This window comes from Heptranchias perlo, chromosome 31, assembly GCF_035084215.1.
Source record: "Heptranchias perlo isolate sHepPer1 chromosome 31, sHepPer1.hap1, whole genome shotgun sequence".
NCBI lineage: Eukaryota > Metazoa > Chordata > Chondrichthyes > Hexanchiformes > Hexanchidae > Heptranchias > Heptranchias perlo.
This window is the reverse complement of record NC_090355.1, coordinates 15,347,260-15,370,827: the sequence shown is the minus strand read 5'-3', so window position 1 is coordinate 15,370,827 and position 23,568 is coordinate 15,347,260. Positions and strand designations below refer to the sequence as shown.

General features: G+C 41.8%; 1 protein-coding gene across 1 annotated transcript in view; it reads left to right on the top strand.

Moving 5' to 3' along the window:
• LOC137300512 (protein Niban 2-like) overlaps positions 1 to 23,568 on the top strand; it is a 175,367-nt gene that overhangs the window by 144,510 nt on the left and 7,289 nt on the right. The window contains exons 8-11 of the mRNA XM_067969614.1: positions 4,896 to 5,058; positions 11,811 to 11,998; positions 14,837 to 14,998; positions 21,708 to 21,824. Of these exons, the coding sequence (XP_067825715.1) occupies positions 4,896 to 5,058; positions 11,811 to 11,998; positions 14,837 to 14,998; positions 21,708 to 21,824 (630 nt within the window). The remainder of the gene's footprint in view (positions 1 to 4,895; positions 5,059 to 11,810; positions 11,999 to 14,836; positions 14,999 to 21,707; positions 21,825 to 23,568) is intronic.

Genomic DNA, 23,568 nt, shown 5'->3' with positions numbered 1-23,568 from the left:
GAAACAATGGACCAGCGCCAACTTGCTCATCTGCCCAGCTGGAAAGTAACTAATGTCGCCACAAAACGGGTACGCTTAAAAAAAAAAATACCAGGTCTAAAGGAAGTCTTAATGACTGACTGCCAAACAGCTAAAAATCTGGAGACTCATTACTCATTTTAATAGTTTTTGGTTAATTTTTTTTACTTTTCCCTTCTGTGTCTCTTATTTAACTCGATTATGTCTTACCCTCTCTTTTTGCGCTGTCCATACCTATTTTTATGAACACTTCCTGGATTTTACATTCCAGCTTGCAGAAACTCTTTGCAGCTTGTCAAAAATGCTGCAATCTGGTCGAGGGGGGAAGAGTAATCCTCTCGCTTCTCCCATGGGTTTTTGCTTCGCTTGAACTCTCACTGGGCTCTTCTCTGCTTCCTATTAGAGGAAGTGCACCCAGTAAAGCCTGCACTAAGTTAGTGGGTTAGTATAAATTTATGGAGTGGCGAGCACTGTTGGTTTGCCACTCGGAGCAATTTCTAGGCCATTGTGTCAGGAGTGCTGGAACATTGGTTTGAGCCTGTGATTTCTCTGCATGACTATTTCCCAATTTTGCCACTGCAGTATGAGTGGCAGCTGTGTGCCTCCCTGCAGGGAGTGGGACAGCTGAGGCTGAGTCAGCTTCGGTCACATTCACAAACCTCCCACTACTTGTACATTAAAAAAAAAAGTTTTCCTGATTTTATTTTTAAGTCCCTCAACAGTACAATTGCACATGTGTGAAGTGCAGCCAATTCAAATCAGCATTGTAAGAAAGAAACTACAATTAGTACTGAACCAGAACTGCAAAATTCAGGTTATATTGGACGCATTTGAAGAGGAAAAATTGAAGACCTGGACACTTGGAGCTTGCACAGGTCTTGTGCAGAATACATCAGGTTCCTTAAATGTGGAACTCATTAAGAATGTCTGGTGAAAAGACCTGTGTTTTTCTCCTTGTTTTCTCTCTTTCACTGCCTTTCTCTCCCATTCTCTCTCAGCTGCTTTAAAAGTTGAAGGTGTATATAAATTACTTGCAACATGTGATGCAAGCTTCAAGTTATTACGGTGCTGACAATAGATAATGCTTTTTGCTATCAATTGATGTGTAATGTTTTTTGTTGACTCTCTCAATTGGTTACTTCACATAGGGATTAAACCTGGCACTTTGCCTGCCTCACAGTGACTGAGCCATTGTGCAGCCCAGAGCCTGTTTTACCTAAACTTGTCGTGAGTGGATTTATAGCGCACACTAATTGTGGAAAAGGGAGAATTAGGTGGGGAGGGAAAAGCTTAAAACCTCAGTGTTAGTGTTTCAATTCAGAACATTTTCCTTTTAACATTGGAAAGATTATCTTTGAGATGCACAGTATGGATTGTGAAGTTTTGACTTGTTAACCACTATGCTACCGTACCCCTGTGTTATGTTACTGGACTAGTAATCCAGAGGCCTGGACTAATAATCTGGAGTCATGCGTTCAAACCCCGCCACAGCAGCTCGAGAATTTATTAAATAAAATCTGGAATAAAAAAAACTTGCATTAGTAATGGTGGCCATGAAACTACCGGATTGTCGTAAAAACCCATCTGGTTCACTAATGCCCTTTAGGGAAGGAAACCTGCCGTCCTTACCCGGTCTGGCCTATATGTGACTCCAGACCCACAGCAATGTGCTTGATTCTTAATCGCCCTCTGAAATGGCCACTTGGTTGTAAGGTGGCTCACCACCACCTTCTCAAGGGCAATTAGGGATGGGCAATAAATGCTGGCCTTGCCAGTGATGCCCACATCCCATGAACGAATAACAACGACGAAACTATTCCCTCTTGTGCCCCGTGTAATAGAAATATCCAACTATAATTCTGCATTAGCAAAATCAACATAACACAAAGACCTGCACCTCACATAAGATGTTCATATAACTCCAACCAAGCTTGTTGATATTTGTGAAGATGGTGCAACAGTAATCACTGAAGCAAATTATAAACTCAAACCTTTACAACGATCTATTTCTGTATTAATTTAATGAAAGCTTACCACCAAACAACTGCTAGCATTCTCCCCTTTGAACTGGAAAATACAACTTAGGGCTTTTCTAGTTTCTGCTCAGATATGCTGCATCATTTTGCTTGCCTCCCCTTTTCATTACAAGATATTTGAATGCAAGCCTGTCTGTCGAGCATGCAGGAGGTCCTACTTGTATTTATTTTATTCATTCATGTGATGTGGGCGTCGCTGGCAATGCCAGCATTCATTGCCCATCGCTAATTGCTCTTGAGAAGGTGGTAGTGAGCCGCCTTCTTGGACCACTGCAGTCAGTGCGGTGAAGGTACTGCCGCAGTGCTGTTAGGTAGGGAGTTCCAGGATTTTGATCCAGCGACGATGAAGGAACAGTGATATGTTTCCAAGTCAGGATGGTGTGTGACTTGGGCAACGTGCAGGTGTTGGTATTCCCATGTGCCTACTGCCCTTGTCCTTCTCGGTCAAGATGTGGAGATGCCGGTGATGGACTGGGGTTGACAATTGTAAACAATTTTACAACACCAAGTTATAGTCAAACAAATTTATTTTAAATTCCACAAGCTTTCGGAGGCTTCCTCATTCCTCAGGTGAATGGTGTGGAAAGGTTTTGCACACCATTCACCTGAGGAAGGAGGAAGCCTCCGAAAGCTTGTGGAATTTAAAATACATTTGTTGGACTATAACTTGGTGTTGTAAAATTGTTTACAATTCTAGGTCAAGGGTTTGGAATGTGTTGTCGAAGAAGCCTTGGCGAGTTCCAGCAGTGCATCTTGTCGATGGTACACACTGCAGCCACAGTGGGCCAGTGGTAGAGGGAGTGAATGTTTAAGGTGGTGGATGGGGTGCCATTGAAGCAGGCTGCTTTGTCCTGGATGGTGTCGAGCTTCGAGTGTTGTTGGAGCTGCACTCATCCAGGCAAGTGGAGAGTATTCCATCACACTCCTGACTTGTGCCTTGTAGATGGTGGAAAGGCTTTGTGGAGTCAGGAGGTGAGTCACTTGCTGCAGAATACCCAACCTCTGACCTGCTCTTGTAGCCACAGTATTTATGTGGCTGGTCCAGTTAAGTTTCTGGTCAGTGGTGACCCCCAGGATGTTGGGGGATTTGACGATGGTAATGCTGTTGAATGTCAAGGGGAGGTGGTTAGACTCACTCTTGGAGATGGTCATTGCCTGGCACTTGTCTGGTATGAATGTTACTTACCACTTATCAGCCCAAGCCTGGATGTTGTCCAGGTCTTGCTGCATGTGGACACAGACTGCTTCATTATCTGAGGGGTTGCGAATGGATCTGAACACTGCAATCATCAGCGAACATCCCCATTTCTGACCTTATGATGGGGGGAAGGTCATTGATGAAGCAGCTGAAGATGGTTGGGCCTCGGACACTGCCCTGAGGAACTCCTGGGGCTGAGATGATTGGCCTCCAACAACCACTACCATCTTCCTTTGTGCTGGGTATGACTCCAGCCACTGGAGAGTTTTCCCCCTGATTCCCATTGACTTCAATTTTACTATCTACCTTCATCTTTCAGCTAATCTGTTGCCTGATATTTCATTACCTAATGCCAAAATGTTTCAATGTCCAGGCAGGTTTATTTGACGACGAGTCATTAAAGACTTAAATTTAGTTGTTACAAGCCAAAAACATAGTCAAACCTGGCATCAAGATTAGTCTGCAATTCTTTTACTTACATTTTACAGATATGGGTGGAACCATAAATTATCATTTGAGGAGTCAAAAGGTTAGCTTGGTTTTGATATTCATTCCCCCCCCCCCCACCTCCCACCACCACATTTCATGCATTTCTTCTGTTGATTGAAGATTTCTGGATTGTTTACAAACTTGAGCAGTCAAATTCATTGTGGAGTGAGACTTGCACATAAAGGGAATGTTAGAAGTTGGCTTCTTGCTGTTTCCCTTGAGAAGAAATCACAATCAAACAAAATGGGAGCATTTCACAGAATGGAGTTTTAGAAATTAGAGATGGCAGATTGTAAAAGGAAACTGCAAAGGAACCTTCTTCCCCAACCCAACTTGGATCGCCACAAAACCTCTGAAATACCAGGTGCAACTAAAGACTAGTTCTCAGTTAATCTTCTGGGCACGTGGCTGTTTTGAGGCATGTTTCTGTTCTGACCCACGTGACCATGCACAGATCTCTTTCAGCCAATCAGTACCTGACATTTTCTAAGGCTGGCTGTGAAGAAGAATTGTTTGTGAGACCTGGTCTTTCTGGCAACCAGCCTTAGTGAATCGATCAGGTTTACCTTTGGATTGCAGCTGGCTCTGCGATACCTGTGCATCATGACCCAGTGATAATGGCATGAGTCTTGCATAGTATAAAAACAGTTCTGGGTTTCTCTGATACTTTGCAATTCACTGTATCCTTCTCTCCATCCTGTGAAATGCTCCAATTTTGCACAATTGTGACAACAAGCATAAACAATAAATCTGTGGTTATAAAAGCAGGCTCAGAACATCTGCCAAATGACTTTTGACCTGATGTTAGTCAGTTTTGCTGCTGATTCTTTGGTACTGAATTATTAAAACAAATTTATGGTAAATGTTGTCATGGTAACTGTATTGTTTGAGGTCACTTGCAATGCCTTTAACCTGATGTAACGTAAGTGCCTGATGACATCAAGAGCCATGTTACACTGCTGCTTTTATAAATTCAACTGTTTAATTTGCCAGTTAAAAATTACTTGCCTTTTAATATGAATATAAAGTTTCTTCACTGACTATGACAATCGTGAAGGGGAAAAAATGAAGAAACAGACTGCAAGAGAAAATGATTCAAACTTAAATATGGTTCACTATGTTTTCATTTTACTAACACTCTTATTTCCCCCCAGGTTACAGAGGCTATGTATAAAATGGTTCAGGGGCAGACCAAAGTCCAGTATGAAGCTGTTTTACAAAAGTGTGAAGCTGCCCGCCCTGGATTAGAAAGCAGGATTCGTCCAGACATGGACCAAATTATCAGCTCAAAGGAACATGTGGGAAACAAAATCAGAGGTCAGACAGCATCCCTGAACAATTGGATTGTAGGCGTTTGGGAACTAATTCCAAGAGTTCTTGTGCATGTAGTGCCCTCTTCTACTGAATAAATTATACTGGGACCTATATTAGCATATGTTACTCCAAAAATAACTGTCCACTTGCACATGTTGATATTCTTGCTGCATACATGAATTACACTTCACAGGTCATTTATTTTATTGTATGCAAAAGCTAATACCATTACTAAGCAAGCTGATAAGGCAATATTGCTACTGAGCATTGACTTTGTGACTGATCTGCACGTGGTCACTTATCTTCTGGTCCACAGAACACCAAATGTTCAATCACTTTTAAACCACTTCCTCAGCAGGCATAGCACACTAATAATAGTAAAAGGTTTTTTTTAACTTTCTCACTGTTAGCAATGATGCAAGGTCTTTTCCTGCAGTGTAGGGTTTAGAAATGTAGTTTCAGTAAGTAACTGCCACACAGGACTTCATCCCTCTTTCTACCTACGTCGTAGTCCATAATGGTACTAATGACATAGGGATGAGTCCTGCAGGCAGATTTTAAGGAGTTGGGGAAGATATTAAGAAGCAGGACCTCAAAGGTAGTTATGTCCGGATTACTCCCAGTGCCACGTGTTGGAGCATTTTGAAATAGGAGGATCAAGCAGATGAGTGCATGGCTGGAGTGCGCAGAAGGGAAGGCTTTAGATTCCTGGGACATTCGGACCAGTTCTGGGGAAGGTGGGACCTGTACAGGCTTGGACGGGTTGCACCTCAACGGAGTTGGGACCAATGTCCTCACAGGGAGGTTCGCTGGTGCTGTTTGTCGGGGTGAGGGGGGGGGGGTGGTTTAAACTAATTTGGCTGGGGAATGGGCATCAGGATGTAGCAATGGAAAGGATAGACAAGGGGCACAAAGGATTGGGGGAGAAAGATAGCACGAGAGCAAGTAATAGTACAGTATTAGGTAGGATCAGATTGAGAGAGAGTGCAAGAAAGCCTAAAATTGGTTTGCAGTGCACGTGTGTAAACGCATGAAGCGTAGTAAACAAGGTTGGTGAGCTGCAGGTACAAATAGCCAGAAGGGAATATGATGTTGTGGTGAAAACGGAGACCTGGTTCAAAAAAGGGCAGGATTGGGTACTAAATATTCCTGGATACAAGGTGTTCAGCAAAGATAGGGAAGGAAAGAAAGGAGGGGGGAGGTGGCAGTATTGATTAAGGAGAATATTGCAGTACTAGAGAGAGAATGTCCTGGAGGGGTCAAGGACAGAATTTATTTGGAAGGATATAGAAGAGCAAATTTGCAGGGAAATTAGAGGTGCAAAAGCTATAGAGTATTGATAACTGGGGATTTCAACTATCCGAATATAGACTCTGATGACAATAATATGAGGGGGAAGAATTTTTGAAATGTATTAAGGATAACTTTCTTAACCAGTACGTTTCCGGCCCAACAAGGAAGGAGGTATTGCTGGGCTTGGTTCTTGAATGAGGTGGGCCAAGTGGAGCAAGTGTCAGTGGGGGAGCATTCAGGGAGCAGCGATCATAGTATCATAAGGTTTAGATTAGCTGTGGAAAAGGACACGGACCAGTCCAAAACAAAAATACACAATTGGAGGACTGCCCATTTCAATGGGATGAGAACAGATCTGGTCCGGGTAAATTGGAATCAAAGATTGGCAGGCAAAACTGGAATTGAACAGTGGGCAGCCTTTGAGAAGATGGTTCGGGTACAGTCTAGGCACATTTCCACGAGGCAGAAAGGTGAGGAAAGTAAAGCCAGAGCTCTCTGGATGATGAAACAGAGAAAGAAAGATGAAACAGAAAAAAGGGGTGTGTGACAGATGTCAGGTTGATAACACAAGTGAGACCCAGGCAGAATGTAGAAAGTTCAGAGGGCAAGTGAAAAAGGAAATAAGAGGGGCAAAGAGAGAGTATGAGAATAGACTGGCGGCCAACATAAAAGGGAATCCAAAAGTCTTCTACAGGCATGTAAACAGTGGTAAGAGGAGGTGTGGGGCAGATTAGGGACCATAAAGGAGATCTACTCATGGAGGCGGAGGGGATGGCTGAGGTACTAAATGAGTACTTTGCATCTGTCTTTACCAAGGAAGATATAATTGAGATACGGGATGGGCTAATAATTGATAGAGGAGGTACTAGAAAGGCGAGCTGTACTTACAGAAGATAAGTCACCCGGTCCGGATGGGATGCATCCTAGGTTGCTGAGGGAAGTAAGGGTGGAAATTGCGGAGGTACTGGACATAATCTTCCAAACATCCGTAGATACGAGGGTGATGCCAGAGGACTGGAGAATTGCAAATGTTACACCCTTGTTCAAAAAAAAGGGTATAAAGATAAACCCAGCAACTATAGGCCAGTCAGTTTAACCTCAGTGGTGGGAAACTTTTAGAAACGATAATCCGGGGCAGAATTAAGTCACTTGGACGAGTGTGGATTGATATCGAAAAGCCAGCACGGATTTGTTAAAGGCAAATCTTGTTTAACTGACGTGAAAGTGTTTTTTGATGAGGTAACAGAGAGAATAGATAAGGGCAATGCAGTTAATGTGGTGTATATGGACTTTCAAAAGGCATTTGATAAAGTAGGCTTATCAAGATTGTGGCCCATGGAATAAAGGGGGCAGTTGCAACAAGGATACAGAATTGGCTAAGGGACAGGAAACAGAGCAGTGGTGAATGGTTGTTTGTCGGACTGGAGGGTGTTCCCCAGAGGTCAGTGCTGGGACCACTGCTTTTCTTAATATATATTAATGACTTGGACTTGGATGTCCAGGGCACAATTTCCAAATTTTCAGTTGACACAAAACTTGGAAGGGTAGTAATCAGTGAGGAGGATAGTGATAGACTTCAGGAGGATACAGACAGGCTGGTGACATAGGCAGACATGTGGCAGATGAAATTTAACGCAGAAAAATGCGAAGTGATACATTTTTGGTCGGAAGAACGAGGAGAGGCAATATAAACTCGAGGGCACAATTCTAAAAGGGGTACAGGAACAGAGATCTGCGGGTATATGTGCACAAATCATTGAAGGTGGCAGGGCAGGTTGAGAAAGCTGTTTTTTTTAAAAAAAAAAAGCATACGGGATCCTGGGCTTTATAAATAGAGGCATAGAATACAAAAGTATGGAAGTCGTGAACCTTTATAAAACACTGGTTCGGCCACAACTGGAGTATTGTGTCCAGTTCTGGGCACCGCACTTTAGGAAAGATGTGAGTGCCAGAGAGACGTGCAGAAGAGATTTACCAGAATGATTCCAGGGATTGAGGGACTTCAGTTACGTGGATAGACTGGAGAAGCTGGGGTTGTTCTCCTTGGAACAGAGATGGTTGTGAGGAGATTTGATAGTGGTATTCAAAATCATGAAGGGTCGAGACAGAGAAGATAGAGAGAAACTGTTCCCATTGGTGGAAGGGTCAAGAACCAGAGGACATAGATTTACGGTGATTGGCAAAAGAACCAAAGGTGACATGAGGAAAAACTTTTTTACACCAAGTGGTTTGGATCTGGAATGTACTGCCCGAGGGGGTGGTGGAGGCAAATTCAATCATGGCCTTCAAAAGGGAACTGGATAAGTATTTGAAAGGAAAAAAATTGCAGGGCTACAGGGAAAGGGCGGGGTAGTGGGACTGTCTGGATTCCTCTTGCATGGAGCCAGTGCAGACTCGATGGGCCGAGTGGCCTCCTTCCATGCTGTAACCTTTCTATGATTCTACATTCATACAGATTTACTGACTGGGAAACCACTTCTAAGCCATATTTGGGTAAAAATGCCTCTTCTGTGCGACTGGCACATGGCCAGAGTGAGTGACTGTCATGAAAGTGGGCACCCCAGTCCATGACTTTCCATCCACTGAAGTGGAAGCACAGAAGTAGAATTTTTAACCTTAAATGCCATGAAATGGCACTGAAGGCTGCAGTGTATTTTGAACATGGATCACAAAATATGCATCAATTATGAATTTGCGACTGCTGTGTAAATGGAGCTTTTTATTTGAACATAAGATATTCATCCAGTTTGTGGCTTCACTTTGTTTTCAATAGATTTGCACCCTTGGAAGCACACAGTGGAAATAGTACATTCCCGAAATTCTTAGGATCTTTTCTTTGAGTCACTCAATCCCCTAGTTGAAACTGTACAGTTGGATTAACTGGCAATTATTTCCTCTTCATTGAAGCCAGCTTTCCCCTGGTTCCTGGCCTGAATTATCAGTGGTGGTATGGCTATCATTTCTAAATCCCACTTTGTACAGTTATGTATTCCTCTGAATTTTTCTCCACTTTTCAATTCCTCACCCTTTGCCATCCTGCCCACCTTTCTTTCAAAATCCTGTTCCTCGAAATCCCTGAGCGATGTCCTCACTGAATTCTTCTCCCTCCTTATCTGCCCTCAGTCTCTACACAAAGCAACTTCTTATCCTCTGTGATTTCAACTTCATTTTAACTTACCCCCCCCCCCCCCCACCCCCACCACCCTTCCATCAACTTTTGTTCTCCTCACTTCCCTCACTCTCACCCTCCTCATAAACTACCACATGCATACACTTTGCCATCCTCTTGATCTTATTATCTCAGGGGACCTTGAGACCTCTGCAATCTCTCCATATCGATCGCTTCCCTCTGACAGCCCAAATGTGCTCATATATTTGGCTTTCACTCTGCGGACAGAAAGTACGTCATAAATCCTGAGTAATATATTCCAACCCCCACCTTCTCTGGCCTGTCATCTGCAATGATATTGAAACCTCTGTTAATGTCCCCCCCGAATTGCCCTGCCTTGACCTTTAATACCCTCACCACCATAAAATCACAACAATCTTACATTCACCCTTTCCCCCTGTACAACAGCTACCTTCAAGATGTCATATCCTCAGGATGTGAGTTTGAATGCAAGTGGCCTGGATGTTCACTGCCAAATGTGGTTCAAATACCTCAAGACTCCTTGTTGCTCCCTCTTCCTGGCTAAAATACACAAACTGTTCCAGAGTTAACATTCAGCAACTCCAAGTTCTTAATCTCCGCTCTTCCCTCCATCCTGTCTTCACACTCTGAATGTGAAAAACTTATCCACTTGGTGTCCAAAATATCGGACGATATGCAGTATAGTCCTCCTCCCCCTCAGTTCTGATTCCTTGCAGTTTTTTTCCTCCCGACTATCATTGCCCCAACTTCATTCAGTAGTTTTTCTCCATTCTTAACAAAATCCTTTAATCCATGAGATCCACCACCTACTTCTGGAAGCCACTTCCCTTCCAGCACTTGAAACCCAACATCATCTCCTCAAGCCCTCTGTTCTGAGACATTTTCTGGCATTGTTTCTTCCTCTTTCAAAACAGGTTTTTGGACAGGAATCAAAAGTTCTAAGATCTTTCCTCTTTTCCCACCTCAAATCTTGCTTTCTTTTCTTTTTAAATCATGTGCCCACCTCTCCCGCCGTTCATTCTTTGAACTCTGAAATCTGGTATTGACACTGCTCACAGTACAGAAACTGCCTTTGTCACAATAAGTGGCGTCCTCTGTGATTGTTGTTTGCTGTCTCTCCTTGTCATGCTTGACCTTTCCCACTGCCTTTGACACCAGCAATCTCCTCCAACACCTCACCTTGGTCGTTCACCTTCATAACACTGCTGTGTCCTGGTTCCATTCTTGTCTCAATGACATCATTACATATCCAATAGTTTTTCCTTCCGACCCCACCTAGTCACCATTGATGACTTCCACAGCTCCATCCTTAGTTCCTTCCTCATCTCTACTTTCCTCCGGGTGATATCATCTGGAAGTACATTTAGGTTCCATATGTGTGTGGTGATGCACAGCTTTACCCTTCTACTGCTTTTGATTGAGTGAGTGGTGAACGGTGAACAACTGCCTTGAAATGTCAGGCAGGTAGTTAAAGTCTTGGAATTGTTAACTATTTCCTCCCAGTTAATTTTGGAAAAAGCAGTGTCATCTTTTTGACTCCTATAAATGTCTGCCCCAACTCAGTCTCCCTAAATACCATAACAGGTTAAGTCCAGTGGATCGGAACCGTTGAATCCTGAATCATTTTCCATCCCCAATAAGACTGCTATCTTGGACTTCCATAATATAGCCTGTCTCCACCCTGCCCTCTCCCCTACTGCCTTTATTTCCTGAAAGTATGGTTTTTCAAATATTCTCTTGGCCGGTCTTGCCACAATCCCCCTTGACAAGTTGCAACTCACCCAGAATGTCACTGCCCATGTTTTTACCCACTTGAAGCATAGCAGTGCATTGATTCCAGAACTAATCCAGCTCCATTCGCTCTCCTCCCTCCCCTTCCTGAATCAATTTGAATATCTTTATCCTCACCTTCAGATGCCCCCACTGCCTTGTTCCGCATTATCAATGATTTCCTTCAACTCGTCCATTCTTGCACTTCACTTCTCAGATGCTGGTCAATTCTTCCCTGTTCTTTGCTCAAACGTTTGTGATCCACATAGAAACCTTACCCTTTCCATCTGGTGTTTTCTCCCAAAATCTCTTACCTCCTCCCTTCCTGCTTTCAAAAGCCTGTTACTTTTCTTCTGACCTGTTTTTTTTTTTACTGTACCTGCTAAACCTATTCTACCTATTCTTTCCTCTTATGTCCGTTCATTTCTGGAAGCGCTCCCTAAAACATGTGAATTTGTGATTTTTATTCTTAAGTGGTGGTAAAATGCAACAACTTTCGATTCAGATTGATTCCAATTTGCTTTTTATTTTTTTGACTTAGTGTTTGTAATGCCTAAAGCTGAGGCTTGTGTTCGAAACCAAGTCCAGCCTTACATCGCCTCCATCCTTGATGCTTTGATGGGCCCAACCAGCAGGGGCTTTTCCGAAGTCAGAGACCTGTTTTTCAAGGAGATCGTGGAAATGAATAAGAATGTTCTGAATGAAGGAGGCCAGCACAAGCTGGGGGAGGTGAGAGATGCAGACTCTGCACTGTGTGTTAACACATGGGATTTACAGACTTGTAAGTTAAGGCACGAGAAAAAAACTGAAGTGATAACACTGACATGTTATAGGTGCTGTTGGATCCTTAAATACCCCAAAGCTTTCTATGAATTTATCTGAACTCTGGTTTTCAGTTAAGAGTCTAATGTTGGATTTTGAAAGTCAAAGAAAGCAAATGAGTTTGAATTCAAGTCCGAAAATTTGCCCCTTCATTTTTTGGTGTGAACTTTTTTCTCTTGACCAGGTCTTTAGAAGGAAGGAAAACGATTTGAAGGAGATCCCTTACTTTGTTTCTGAAACCTGTTTCTTCTGATGAGACTGGCTACATGAGCTATAGTAAAACTTAGGTGCCGCCATGCAGTCCATAATAGGGGTGCTGATGAGTGAATGCAACAAACAATTGCATTCAGTGAGAGATTTAGTGTTAGGTAATTCACGTGAATGAAGGAAGACTTCAAGGTGAAGGCCAGGGTTGTGAAGAACTCTGTGCTACCTCATGGGCATTGATGCTAAGTTATTCAAGCATTTGAACATGGTGAAGGGAGGTGACTGTAAGTGGCAGACATGCATTCTTGGAAGATCTGGCTGGCTCCTCTTACCATACTTGACCTGGTAATGTCATTTAACTTTTTGTTGCTATTAACAGCCATTTGCCAAGTAGTGCAATTGACACACTAACTATTCTTGCCATCTCCTTGCAATTCGATATTATTACTTTCTTTGAGCCACTGCATCCCATGCTGCAGACTCTCATAGCTTATCAATGACTGAAGTAAAGCTAATTGGCTGAAATATCTTGGCTTATCCCTGGCTCCTTTTTTGAAGAGAGGTATCACACTTGTGACTTTCAGCCCTCTGACACAGTTTTCTTCACAGAAATTTGCGCAATTATAATCAGAGCCTCCACTATTTCTTCCCTTGCTGCCTTCAGGATTCACTAATGTAAACTATCAGGTCCTGTTTTTTTGCCTATCTTTAATATGGAGTAACTACTTTGGTATTATTTCTCTTTGAATGACAACCGACTCTGACGGTTTTACACTCTGCTCCAGTGGTTCTACAATAGCAATCGTCACCTTCTTAATTAAAACCAAGGCAAAGTACTTACTATTGCTGCTACATCCTCATTCTCCACTACAAACTTACCTCCTTAATTTCTTAGTATCCAGCCTGTACCATGAGTATCCCCTTCCTACTAATATGTTGTGTTTTTTTGCTAATCTTTCCTTGTGTTCTCTCTTGGCTCTTCTAATCTTCCTTTTTCAGCTTTCCTCTATATTCTTTTGTCCTGGCTTTCCTTTTTGTGTTAAAATTTGCCATGTCGACACCGATTGCTGTTTTCCATTTCAAATTTAATATCTCATCCCTATCCACCGATGGAACCCCAATCTTTGACATGTTCCCATTTTTCTTTACTGGAATGTACTTGATATGTACCTTTTCTATTTTTTGTTCAAATATTTCTGATTGCTGATCTTTGGTTGTTGCCAATTTTTCCTTCCCTCTAATCTGGGATTTGGTCCCTTTTTTTCTCTCCATAATGCTTTTTTGTCCCAGTCATGCACTCTTAACCCTTGACTTTTTTTTTTCTTTTTAATTCTCATACTGAAAGTATTCATACTGAAACTATTCATACTGTGGTCACTGTTTCCCAAATGTCTCCCTGCTTGAATGTCATATACTCGCTCAAGTTCATTACTCAGAACCAGGTGAAGTAATGCATGCTTTCCTCTCAGAGCAGCTGAGAATACTGTCCTGAACACAACGCACAGATTGTTCTCCTTTTTCATCACATTTTCCCTCATGTAGTCTATTTTTGGTTGTTTAAAATCTCCTGCAATCAATCCATGGCTCTCGAATATATCTACAAATTTAATCTTCAATTTCCTTTCCAATGTTGAGTTTATTTTACGCCCCCAGTAATGTGACTGATTCCTCACTATTTAAATCCTTGTGGTCTCGTGCTAAGATGATAAACCCCTCTCTTTGATGCCCCATGTTGGCAAATTCGGAAACTAAAAAGGTTTCCTAGCAATTTGTCAAAGCTGTCCCACTTTAATTACTGCAGTTTGTTTCAGTGGCAGCAACCTCAGAGAAAGTCATGGTTCAAGAACCACTGCAGGCCTTCAGCACATAATCTATGCTAACACCTGAGTGCAATACTGAGAGAACATTATATTGGAGGTGCTGTCTGTTGGATGAGAAATTGAACCTTCAACCAACACCACCAAAACAGATTAACTGGTCATTTATCTCATTGATGTTTGTGGGTCATGTTTGCCTACAAAACAACAATGACTACAATTCATAAAGCAGTTAGTTGGCTGTGACGCATTTAGGGACGTCCCAAGGTTGTGAAATCTGTTATGTAAATGCAAGTTCTCCTCCTTCCCTCGCAGTAACACACTGGAGATAGAGAACTCACAGATGTAAACAAGTTGAACAAATTTTACTCTTGGACAAACCAACCATCAGAGATAATGACTACATCTGAAAGCTCACATTATTTGAAACCTGTGATAGAAATCTACAAAATAAAACACACACATGTATTACAAAGGTTTCATATCTAGGTAGCAGAGTCCCAAATGAGAAGGTGTATATTTGCTAACAATTGCACAAAGATATCAGAAACCAGTTTTAGTTCACCAAAATTTCATATAAAAAGGTAAAATACAGTAATAGTTTATGACTTGACTCAGAATGGAGCCTTGCATCCATTGGTATGTTAAACTCAAGACAATAAGGCAAAAGTAATAAAACAGTATGAGTATTGATCAGTGCTATTGCGTTGTCTTTTTCCAGCACATGGAGAAGCTGAACCTGCTGCCTTATCACCCAGTGAAGATGCAAAGCTGCTATGAGAAACTGGAACAGCTGCAGCCACAGCTTGAGGGCCTTCAACAACGCTTCGATCTCTCCAGCCCAGCAGTGTTTGTCCAGCGTGGTCAAATTCTAATGAGAGAGGTAAGCCTGGGTGACCTGGTCAGATGACGGTCATTCAAGGCCTGTTTTAAATGGGCATTATATAGAATGTATAGTACAGAAACGGGCCATTCGGCCCAACAGATCCATGCCAGTGTTTATGCTCCACATGAGCCTCCTTTCCCCCCCCCACCCCCCACTTCATCTAACCCTATCAATGTATCCTTCCATTCCTTTCTCCCTCATGTGTTTATCTAGCTTCCCCTTAAATGCATCTATGCTAGTCGCCTCAACTACTCCTTGTGGTAGCGAGTTCCACATTCTAACTACTCTCCGGGTAAAGAAGTTTCTCCTGAATTCCCCATTGGATTTATTAGTGACTATCTTGTGTTTATGGCCCCTAATTCTGGTTGCCCCGCAAGTTGCCCCTCATGGGTTTAATAACCCCTCAGTTTTGTATCATCCTAGTAAATCTTTTTTACACTTTCTCCAGTGCATCTATATTCTTTTCATAATATGGAGACCAGAACTGTTCACAGTACTCCAAGTATGGTCTCACCAAGGTTCTACACAAATTTAACGTAACTTCTCTGCTTTTTAAATCTATTGTTTTAGAAATGTAACCCAGTGCTTTGTTTGCTTTTTTTAATGGCCTTATTTACCTGTGTCGCTACTTTTAGTAATTTGTGTATCTGTACCTCCAGATCCCTCTGCTCTTCTACCCCTTTAGACTCTTATTTTCCAGGGAGTATGTGGCCTCCTTATTCTTCCTGCTACCAAAATGTAATACCTCAATTTATCTAAATTGAAATTCATTTGCAATTACACACCCATTCTGCAAGTTTATTAATGTCTACCTGTATTTTGTCGCGGCCCTCCTCGGTATTAACTATATCCCCCAATTTGGTGTCGTCTGCAAATTTTGAAATTGTACTTCCGATTCTCGAGTCCAAATCATTTGTCAATGGTGAACAACAGTGGTCCCAGCATCGATCCATGTGGAACAGCACTTCCCACCTTTTGCCAGTCTGAATAACTACCTTTAACCCCTACTCTGTTTTCTGTTTTATGGCCATCTTACTATCCATTCAGCTACTTGTCCCCTGACTCCACATGCTCTTGGGCAGTTGGTATAAAGCATTGAACTGACCCACGTAACCTTGCTTTCTTTAGATGGTGTCTATTTGGGAAAGGTTACAAGTAAAATGATCATTATCAGTATTGTCACTAGAATTTCAGTATACTTCAATGGGCATATGGAATTTATATATTACACTTGACCTATGAAAAACATCAACGCTGTAGTTATATATTTCTCCGTCCTGATCTTGGCTTGGGTCTCGGGTTGCCATCCCTCCAGATTGGCCTGGAGTCTCCAGGAATCGAAGATTATTCTCCAGGACACTGCTGCGAGCAACCCAGGAGAAAAATTATACGGGGATTAAAAAAGATTTATTAGTTATAAAAATATTCCCGATGGGAAAAAGTCTGTTTGACTTACAGTCAAGTGTCATCCAATTGGGTAATGAGTCTTTTTACTTTCCAATTGGTGTGGGAATGCAGTGCACAGTGAGGATGGGTGTGTTGGGTGACCAGTGGGGGTGGGTTATGTGATGAAACTTCGAGGAATACATTCAACTGGAGTTGGCGACCATACTTAGCCGATATAACAACACTACCTTAAAGTAGGTGGTGACAGTTTGCATATTGGCTTAGTTGCCATTCATTTCCTTATCATGTACTGGTACCAATTCATTTGATAAGAGTGAGAATACTTAAATTGTAGGTAACGCATTCTGTGCATCATACTAGTGCATTATGCATTAGCAATTTTACTGCCACCTCAGCTGAGATACTGTGGTCCTCTCCGAATGGTTGAAGCAGCAGCTTGATTCAAAAGATTATACTGGCCTTTTGCATAAGCAGATGGTTCAGCTGAAGTACATGCCAACAAAAAAATGAGGATTGAACAAGTGATCAGTGCAAAAGTGGCACCTGCTGATAGATTACTTAGTTCCTGGTATCGACACAAATGAAAAGCACTAGGACAGAGTTCACCTCTCTTTTGGGATTGCTTTATCATCTTGCACAAATGAAGTTAAAGTTTTAATAATTAGCGGCTTCCAGGAAGCTTAACTGCAAATTGCTTCTATGTCGGAAAGTCTAATTAGATGGATATAATGTACATAATTTCATTATTTTCTTTTTAAGAAAGGATCTGTTTTGTTCTCTGATACTGATTGAATTAAGACCCTGATTTGGTATTTTGTTTATCCAATTGGGTAGAAGGTTCACCTCCAGAAAGGCTGTTTTTCTTTCAGTTTAAGAAAACTGATGATCACCTGTTTTAAGGTTTTTTTCTTTTAAAGCCTTGCTGCTTGCTACTTCACAGATTTTTCAGTTGATCTTTTTTTGAATTAGACTGTTCTTGCAGGGATGCGAAAATGCCTCAACCAGTGGATGTCGTATATTTGGATTTTCAAAAGGCATTCGATAAGGTGCCACGTAAGAAGTTGTTACACAAGATAAGGGCTCATGGGATTGGGGGTAATATATTAGCATGGATAGAGGATTGAGTAACTGACAGAAAACAGAGTAGAGATAAACGGGTCATTTTCAGGTTGGCAGGCTGTAACTAGTGGGGTGCCCCAAGGATCAGTGCTTGGGCCTCAGCTGTGTACAATCTGTATTAATGACTTAGAGTCTGCAAAGGGATATAGATAGGTTAAGTGAGTGGGCAAGATGGTGGCAGATGGAGAATAATGAGGGGAAATGTGAAGTTATTCACTTTGGTGGGAAGAATAGTAAAACAGAATAGTTTTTAAATGGTGAGAAACTATTAAATGTTGGTGTTCAGAGGGATTTGGGTGACCTTGTAGACGAAACGCAGGAAGTTAGCACGCAGGTACAGCAAACAATTAGGAAGGCAAATGGCATTTTGGCCTTTTATTGCAAGGGGGTTGGAGTATAAGAGTAAGGAAGTCTTACTACAATTGTACAGGGCTTTGGTGAGACCTCACCAGTACTATGAACAGTTTTTGTCTGCTTAAGGAAGGATATACTTGCCTTAGAGGCGGTGCAACAAAGGTTCACAAGATTGATTCCTGGGATGAGAGATTGAGTGGAATGGGCCTATACTCTCTGGAGTTTAGAAGAATGAGAGGTGATCTCATTGAAACATATAAGATTCTGAGGGGGCTTGACAAGGTAGAGGTTGTTTCCCTTGGCTGAAGTGTCTAGAACTCGGAGGCATAGCCTCAGGATAAGGGGTCGGCCATTTAAGACTGAGATGAGGAATTTCTTCACTCAGAAGATTGTGAATCTTTGGAAAGTTCTACCCCAGAGGGCTGTGGATGCTCAGTCATTGAGTATATTCAAGGCTGAGAGATTTTTGGACTCCAAGGGAATCAAGGGATGTGGGGATCGAGTGGGAAAGTGGAGTTGAGGTTGAAGATTTGCCATGATCTTATCGAATGGTGGAGCAGGTTCAAGGGGCAGTATGGCCGACTCGTGCTCCTATTTCTGATGTTCTTATTTGTATTCTGGATTCCAACCCTTCTTCCCTCCTCCCAAAACAAATGCCCAAATGCTCATTATGAAAGTTTCACTGCACCGTTCAAATCCTCGCACATTAAGGTTGTGTTTTCCGTTCGCTAACTTTTGCTAAATTTTTGTCAGACTGTTGTTAAATTCCATTTTTTTGTTAAATATCGGCTACTTATTATTTCTGATTAGTTACGATTATGTGCTGTTGGCAAATTAGTTCTTTCATGCAGCCAGGAAGTATCTTTCACTCCCTTACTCCCTCTAGTGTTGAGGCAGTGATGATGGAAATGTGTCTCAATTCTCAATTTTTTGTACATATATACATAAGTGTGTGTGTAGTCACAATTCAGACAAATAAAAGCTAATTGTTTCTAATTTGAGATGTAATTAGGAGGATATAATATACATGGTTTAATTACTTTCTTGTAAGAAAGGAGTTTCTATTCTACATGGCCCATCTGCTGATTAATCTCTATATTGGATCATTTCTGTCCATCTCCAATTTATCCATTGGATTTGTGGCTTATCTGCAATTGGTTTATTAAAACATTTAAAGCAATCCCAGACACATGCATGCCAAACCCAAACAGTTGGAGAAAATTCCTGAATGATGAAGTAAATATTTTGTCTGTTTCTTCAGCAATTTACAAGTGAGCTTTTAGGTAAATATGCAGCTATGCTGAAGGCTAAGGTGTGATCCATTGAGTGACCAGCTGCCTGATTTTGGCTAGAAGTTTGGCCAATAAAATTTTGCTCATAGTCAATTTTCTATTGTCTATTCAGTTACTGCATTGGTTGGTTAGCCTTTAACCAGTTGGTCCAGTCGTGCTGTTCACAATTACATCTGTGCATTTCTTTGGAAGCCAATCAATGCTTTTTACTCTGTTTGGTAGTGTGTAGGAAGTGTAATAAGGCTATTGAACCCAAGGGAAAATATCCTGATGTTTCATGGCTAACCACAGTGTTAGCTTTAAATAGCAGTCATGGCAGAAGAGCTATTTGTAGTTCGAGAGCCATGGAGGTCCAGAGCAATACAGGGGGCTGCTGTTAGTCATGTGATGCAGTGGGAAAAGTGTTAACTTCTGACAGGAAAAATGTACTGGTCTTTTGATCCACAGATAAACCCAGTAGGAGTTTGCCATCAGGCCGTTTTACTAGCCTGAAGGGAATCTTCTGCTTTGCAACATGTGATAAAACATGCAACAAAGAGTGTGTTTTCTGGCTAGCAGCAGATGCACACACTCTTTTTGGATACTTTGTGGAAGTATCTGTGTGCACAGTCTGGACACAATGACTAAGTATGTTTTGCAGTCACCAATTAAATGGGATTTATGTTTGGGAATTTTGTGGTTCACTAAAATAGCCCTTAAATAGTTGTTTTTACTGCCTACTACAGTGAAACAAAATAATAGTTATTTACGTAAAGGCAAGAAAACACCCAATCGATCACAATTGAATTGTATGGGATAGATGGTTGATCCCATACAATATAATGGGAATTGGATTATAATGGATCTTGTCCACAATTCCCAACAGAGTTTGAATCTTTACCATGGCTGTTAGGGGACAGATGTGAAACAGAACCAGGATCCTTAATAAACTTTAGGAAGATAAATAAATAAATAGTAGGTTCGTCACTCTTGCTCCAATCTTTGTCTCACCAAGTAGATTTTTTTTTTCTCATTTTCCCCTTTAGGTCTCCTCTCATAATGAATTGTTTGAGAGGATTGGCAAGTAGGATTAGCAACCTATCCTTTGCTAATGCCAAACTCAGGTCAGTTATTAACAGATGCACACGAGTAGCCCATAGTGACTGTCACTCCCCATTTACTTCTTCCCTGACCTCCATAGAGGATCTTGCTTCTTCTTGACATCGCCCCTCATAATAGGCAGGGTCAAGATTAGAACTGGGTGCGTTGAGAATGATGGACATAATCCAATGTCCCATACACTCCACGCTGCAGGACAACAATAGCACACAAACATACTGCACCACAAGCTGCCACTGACAGAAGCACATTGATGCAAACTGTCATGGGAATCATTCTTGTGTATAAAATTCATGCGCCAGATTTTGCTGATAAAATAACTGCGTCTGAACGACACGCTGTTAATGCACAAATCGGCCAGTAACTTGTGGGCAGGAAGAGATACGCAGTGTATTGCGAGTTGCCACAAATTGCTGGCCGATTTGCGCCACTCTGCCATTAGCTTCACGAAAACAGCATCTCGTGCTTAACCTCCACGTGATTTTTATGAAGTTGCTGCATTTGCACGTGAATTGCCCATTAAAATGCACCACAGAAAGTTGTTTGGTAATTATCAGCCTAAGAACCCTTTTAACGATGTGATAATTAATGACTGCCAATCTTGCCCAGAAAGTGAACAATTGGAATTCAGTTCCTTCAGGTTGTGAATTGTTTCAGGAAGTTTAAAAAAAACAAAGTCCAATTTAATTTTTTTTTCTTTTTGTCTCTTTCTCTCTCTCTCTCTCAATCCAACCTTTCTTTCCCTCTCATTATTTCACCTTCTGTACCTGATTTGACTCTAACTGATCCCCCTTCTCAGTCCTTCCTCTGTTTGTTTATTTCTCAACCCTTTAATCTCATTGGTAAAGGAGATTCACTGTTTGTCCTGTTGTTCTCCAAGGTTCCCGACACCCTGTTGCCCTCTCTGTGATGTTACCAGCTCGCACTTACAGCAACTTTGTGGACAATTTTGTTTAAAATTAAATGTGCAATTGTAAGTCTAACTAACTGGGCACGCCACAAGATGCCTCACTCGAGCAAAATCTGGCCCAATGTAAAGCACAAGGATAGGGAGTCATCACTGTCTGATAACAGGCAATTTCACAGGATGAGTGGGTTCAGGGAGACCATTTAATTCAGTTTCAGGTTCTGTTTCTTCAATGATACTTATTTTCATTGTTACCTGTAGCTGCAGCAGTAATTTTTTTGTGTGTGAAATAGTTTCTCCAGACATTCACCAGTGCATTTTTAGGCGACCCTAAGAAGGTATCTCTAATCATTCTTCCTTCAGTTTTCCCTTCCCCCATCCCTCCCTTAAAACTTACTTCCCTCCCCTAAAACTTCCTAAAACAGTAGCTCAGAACATATTTCCAACTGATAGTCAACGGAGCTCAACTGGGTGGAGTGGAAAATGGTTCATTTCTGGATTGTTAATACTGTATTATTTCTTCTTTTAGCTATTGAATAATGCAGTGTATACATTTGAACAACTTCTCCACCAAAATCTTGGTAACTCCCCTGAGAAGGAACAGATGTGCAAGACAATCCAGCGCATCCAGGAGAGGGTGCTGAAGGTGAGGCCAAAAATAAATGGGATTGCTCTGTATATGGAAATCTATGATGGTATATTCATTATGTATATGTAGGTAACCTGGAATTGGAGAGCATTGGATACAAAGGTCCTGAAATTCCTGGGGCTGCAAAAGGCAAAAAGTAAGATCTCCATCGTGGAGTCCAGGAGTTTGGAGCTGGATGCAGCTTCACTGGGATTCTGCCCTGTTTGTACTGCCCCTTTAAATTCCAGCAGGTGTGGGACATGGGCAGATCATTGCCCACCTCATTCCCATGTCAACGGGGAGTTCCCAGACTTCGCTAGGATTTCCCCCCTTTACCTCCCCAACAGGCCTCAGTGGAACTCTTGCCATCTGAGAGCTTGTGTGAGTCCCATTGCAGCTTTAGAAAGGCCCCAAACCTTTAGACTAAGGCAGTAGATCCTGGAGAAGATTCATTATTTTTCCCTGCAAGGACAGTGTCTCTGTTGGAAGCTTAAGACTTTCTCAGGTCTTTTTTTTTTTTCCCCCTTTGGACCAGAAGATCTTAGGGGTACCTCAGGTGGAGTAGCTGTGGGCTGCTCTGCCTGCAGCTGGTTTATCAGGGTGGGGGCTGCAGGCGTAATGCGTCCACCCCAGTCATGCAACTGACTCTGTTCCCAAGATTTGGGACGAGGTTCTCTGACCTCAGCCAGGTGCACAGGGGTTCTGCTCCACCAGACTTCCACACAGAGTGGACCCCCAGGAATTTGAGGGGCATAATTTTTACTATTTTACCTGTATAACTTCTACTTTTGTAGTTTGTATTCCCTTGCAATCAATTGCAAAAATATTCCTTTTCTTAGTTTTTTTTCGAAAAGCATAAGGAGGCGTTCCAGCCGCTATCAGATAAAGAGTGCATTACCTGCACTTCATCTCAAAACTTTATTGAAGGTTGTTGAACCTGTGTTGCTGTTCGATTTTCTGACAGTCCTACTTTAAATGAATCTGAATTTAATCACATTACCTGGAGCCCAGTTTTCAATGTAAGAAATTTTAAGTTGATTGCTGGGGGCGTAAATACTGGCAAGATGGTTTTAGGCTGAAAAGTCAAACTGACCAGAAGACTATCTGGTTCTATCACATCAGGATGTGAGTTGGCTTTCTAAGATTTGGGATTGTTGTGAAAATGCACATTTATTTTCCAGATATTCAAATTGAATTTGATAAATGTGAGTGATGAGTTGGACTTCCACATTGCAGTTTCAATTGTGCTGGCCTGGCTTTGAGTTTGAGGGACTTTGGTCAGTTTGAATCAAACTGACTTGAAAATGCTAACTAATGCTGATTAATCCATCTCTTAAGGTCTTGTGCACCTTTAATTATATAAATGATGCAGTTGGCCCATTCCCTTTGTATCTCACATACTTGGGATTGACACAATTTTCATGTTTGAGATTCAGTTCGGAAAAAAAAAAAATCCCAGTAGTTGCTGCTGATGGCGAGATGAACTCCTTGTCACAAAAGTTCATGGCCAGCTACCTGTAGCTGTGTAGAGATATCACTGTAAATTTATGGTATTTAATAGTGAAAGAACTTGAATTTATATAGCGCCTTTCACTACTGTAGAAATGAAAGCAGTCTAGCACAAGGTTTTCCACCTTTTTTTGAATCCAAGCACAATTGATTAATCACTCACTTTGGGAGTGATTCATGCTGCCTGGCATGAAACCTGGCAATTCTTAATTCCTACAGTGGCCATAGCTATTACTTGTAAACTGTTGTCGCA